This window comes from Nestor notabilis, unplaced genomic scaffold (assembly GCF_000696875.1).
Source record: "Nestor notabilis isolate BGI_N333 unplaced genomic scaffold, ASM69687v1 scaffold2102, whole genome shotgun sequence".
NCBI lineage: Eukaryota > Metazoa > Chordata > Aves > Psittaciformes > Psittacidae > Nestor > Nestor notabilis.
This window is the reverse complement of record NW_009919525.1, coordinates 49,566-54,085: the sequence shown is the minus strand read 5'-3', so window position 1 is coordinate 54,085 and position 4,520 is coordinate 49,566. Positions and strand designations below refer to the sequence as shown.

The 4,520-nt window shown below is 37.7% G+C and overlaps 1 protein-coding gene across 4 annotated transcripts in view; it reads right to left on the bottom strand.

The window, feature by feature from the left end:
• PROM1 (prominin 1) overlaps positions 1-4,520 on the bottom strand; it is a 57,482-nt gene that overhangs the window by 8,596 nt on the left and 44,366 nt on the right. For all 4 annotated transcript variants that reach the window (XM_010010255.1, XM_010010257.1, XM_010010256.1 and 1 more), the window contains 3 exons: positions 4,439-4,510; positions 1,768-1,860; positions 390-443 (listed from right to left, as the gene is read on the bottom strand). In XM_010010255.1, coding sequence (XP_010008557.1) covers positions 390-443; positions 1,768-1,860; positions 4,439-4,510 — 219 coding nt within the window. The remainder of the gene's footprint in view (positions 1-389; positions 444-1,767; positions 1,861-4,438; positions 4,511-4,520) is intronic.

Genomic DNA, 4,520 nt, shown 5'->3' with positions numbered 1-4,520 from the left:
CCTCACCCTCTGCCCCCCCCCCCCCCCCCCCAAGTTACGTATTCAAGGATTCTAGAAAACACAACTACATTTTTAGGAAAATGAGTAACACACCATATGGAACTGTGCTGAAGTCTACTTTAGCATGTGACAGTTCAGTTTATAATTCATACTTCAAAAAATATCCCCAACTTTTTCTTTTTTTTTTCCTTTTTTACCTCCTCTATAAGGAAGGGAAAGCCAGGGTAGAAAAAGCTGAAAAGAAGTATCTGAATCCCTGTTACTACCTCAATGCAATAACAGAACAGCTAGAAACAGAAAAAGCTGTACTGAAAATATATGCCCTGCATATGTAGCAAATGGATTTAAAACACATAAAAATGTTCCACTTGCCAGAAAGAAAAGCTCACCATAAGTTCCGATGATGTCCTCTTCAGTAACCGGATGCTCTGATTTAAAGTGCTCTATTAGAAAGGAGGGAAGAAAAAAAAATATTCAAGTCATTCCTACAGGTAAGAGCCCATCTGTTTCAATATTATATGCATACCTTGATCTTCTCTAGATTATTTTGCATAACACAATATATCACAATATATATAGTAATGACAGTTGTATCAAAATGAATACGACTTTTTACAGGAGCAAGTAGTGACAGGACAAGGGGTTATGGCTTTAAACCGAAAAAGGGTAGATTTAGATTAAATATAAGGAAGAAGTTCTTTACTGGTGGGACACTGGCACAGGGTGTCCAGAGAAGCTATGGCTGCCCCATTCCTGGCAGTGTTCAAGGCCAGGTTGGATGGGGCTTGGAGTAACCTGCTCTAGTGGAAGGTGTCCCTGCCCCTGGCAGGGGGTTGGAACTGGATGAGCTTTAAAGGCCCTTCCAAACCAAACCATTCTGTGACTCTTACAAATTGTGTACTGAAAACTTTATATTTAACTAAGATTTATTTGGAGGGAAGAGAACAGTTAAAATCAGAACAAAGCATTCAGAGAATGCAATTTCAGAGGGGAAAAAGCACTTACCCTAGCTTTAACATATTTCTTGACAGTCAGTTTTGTAAAAGGAAAAAGAGATGAGAATAATTAGGAGTTAATTAGGAAAGAACAGCACAGAATCACAGTGGAAGAGAACACTTAATGCTTTTCTACCAGAGGGCTTTGAGAGGGCAGGAACACTGTATCAGATGATAGGATAAACTAAAAGTCATCATGTTACGTAGAAGAAAAAGCAACACCTAGCGTATACACAGCTTGATGCTAAAAGCCTGGCAACATCAGGAAGAAGCAGCCCTTTCACATCTTTTATGGTGTCAATAAAAAATATTTTTCTTTGGCTTTAAATACTACTGTCAGGAGCTTCCAATTCTAATACTGTTAGGTGATTGCTAATGCCCAAGAAATAAAGTATGAAAGTGGTAACTGCTTTTATTAACAAAGACAAACGCTAAGCAAAGAAGAAAACGAGTGAATTAGGGTTAGGGTTTTGTAAATTTCTCCAATTTCCTATTTTATTCATATGTAATGAAAAAACAGACACAGGAAAAAAAAATGGGGAAGAAAATGGGGAAGAAAAAGGTCACAATTTTAGAGAGCATTATAAAGTAGTAGTATTACAAGTAGGAAAACTATTTATTAAACACGTACTTTAACCAGACTACTCTTCAGTGACACGGTGAAAATGCAATCTGTACTTGTGTAATAGCAAAAGTCCAGCTTTCTGTATTTAAGAGATTTAAAGATTCATATTTTCTACAACTACATTTTAGCATTGCTTTAATATTTTACCATAGCTTGCTCTAGTGGAATGACTTGCTGGTTATGAATCATTCGAATGCTGTTTGCATGTCCTTTTAAGGCATTTTCCAGTGCTCCTTTTGGCTGCAAAAAACACAGTTATGCAGTATTGTTCAGTAGTCTCAAAGCTTTCCAACAACACAAGAAACAATGAAAGTTGCACATTATCCTCATCTATTGCAGAACAGCTGATGCTAACAACGGGATACAGCAAATTGAATTCCTCAGCACAAAGAGAGGAAAAATCACCATATTAATAATTCAAACCTCGATAACCAAACCAGATATATTATACTGCTTTTCTGGCTATAACATTATTAGCACAGATTTAACTGGAGAGAATTTTCACATGGTGCACTAAGTCATTTTAAATACAGAGAGGCAAGCACATCGCCCTCTCGCTCACCACAAGAACCCTGCAGCATGCACCATGGTTGGGGTGAGCATTGCCCAGGCACAGGTACTTGCTTTGTTTTGGGCACTGTGGACATCACCCTGAGGCACACTCTGCTTTCTGAAGGGCACAAAAATTTAAGTATTTCCAGCTGGTAACTTGGAAACACATCTGTGGAAGTTATTTTTCATTTCTGCAGCTCCTGCCTTCCAGTCAGAATATACAAGTTTGTGCCCTGATTTTGAGGACAGACAGCCTATCTGGAGCTCACACTTACTGCAAAATACCAGGGAATTTGATTTTACTCACAGAAATACACTTCTTTTCCATTTCCTTTTGATGGCAAAATCACTTGGCTCCCTGCATACACACTCAATACACGCTGTTCACTCTGTTTTGGAAGTGTACTAATGGCGTACCTCAGAGATGTGTTTGCTTCCTGTGAAGTGTTCATGTAAGTGGTCAGCTGTGGCACTGAGCTTCAGGATGCTTCATGTCCTGCACTGACAAGCTGAATTTCCTTACCTAACACCTATGGGTGGTATTGCTCCCTCCTCTATACCCTGACCCATTGGTTTGATACAAGTTTTATTCCATTTGCTCCTTCCAGTAGAAAAACATCCATTAAATTTTGTGTAAGGTGCCAGAAAATGTAAACTATAACTCCCTGGTTAATTCATTCCAGAAGGTTTTAGTTTATTCTTTAATTGATGGTTCTTGTAAACTTTAAGAGTTAACACTAATAAAGTGGGATTACAAAATATTCTTGGAAACCAGTATCAATTTTGAAACAACCTAACTTTTGTACTATTGTCTTATTGTTGTGGGGTTTTGGAGGGTTTTGGGGTTTTTTTAAGACATTTCATAGATTACACTAAGAAAGAAATAAAAACATACACTGTGACAGTGAACACATTTAATATCGTGTCTTTCTTTGTCTTCTATATGAAGAAATTACTCTGCCTGATCTATTCTCAATTCTAATGCTTCCTTTAGATTCTATTACCAAAAATAATGAAAAAAAAAACCCCAACCCAAACAACCCTATCTAACAGCACAGTATATTTTCCTTTATGCAGCTATGTAGAATATACCTCTAAAGAGACACCTCAGAGGAAAGTCTATGTAAGACGTAACACATTTGAAGAACCTCAGCTTTCACTTAGAAAATAGCCCCAAAATAGCAGCAAAAACTCCCCACCTGTATAAGGTTCAAAATGGCACAGTAAAAATGAAAAAAATCAAAATGAACTGTGCCCAAAGCTACTGGTATCTGTCCAAGTTAGCAAACTACATGAGTCAACAGGCAACATGTGGCTGGCTCACAGTACTTGGAGAGGATGCTAATTACAATATAAAAAAAGCTGTGAGCAGCCTAAACTTGACATGAGTGCACACATGGCAGAAAAAACCACCAAGAGCTGTGATCAAATTACATGGAGTAAGCACACCAGCATAGTCTCACTGTCCATGTCCCTTAGTAATCCAAGCGATAGCAGCACACATGCAGCATAACTCTTTCTCCTACATTGCAATGCAGGCATCTGTCTTGGGACAGTGTCCAACCTCATGGCCAAACTATGACTCTCATTTTGAAAAATAAATATGAAGTGACCTTGACATTCACACAAACATATTAGCTGAATATTCACTATCTGTTAACACAGCTGTGTCATTCTGCAGATTCATCTGCAGGCAATGCCGTAGCTGTACGCTTTGACCACTGTCCATGCGTCTGCATACAAAAAGCCTTTCAGAGCAGACAGGACCTCTTTTGTGCATTCTGCCGCCACAGTGGAGCCCCAGTTCTCATTACAGCTCTTATGAGCTGCCACAGTATTAATTTTATTGCTAATTGCAAAACATTCTGCTCAGTAAGTGAAAGAAAATTAATTCAAATCCTCATCTTCATCATGGTCTAACCTCTTTTTTTTCCAACTGGGACCCTAAAATGTAGACAGCATGAACAGGAAATACTCAGAGTATTCCCCTTATTTCTTAAGCAAACATTGGAATTAAATAAATTACACTTCCAAAGCAGAAATTGCACAACAGCATACAAAAACCAGTAATTAGCAATATTTAAAATACAGTTCATATCCAATGTTGTTCTTGAAAGCTTTTCCTTACGTGACAATGCATCATGTATATAAGTGTCTGAAGTACAAGAATTCTCCAACAGGAAGTCTAAATGCTTGGCTATGTATTTATACTTATAAAGTATATAAACGATACATTTTATGTATTGTATTAGTGAATTAAACTTACCAGCTGATCTGCTCTTGCTTCTAAGTCATTAGCAAATGACAGAAGATCAACTTTGGTAACACTTTTATTGATCTGAAACAAG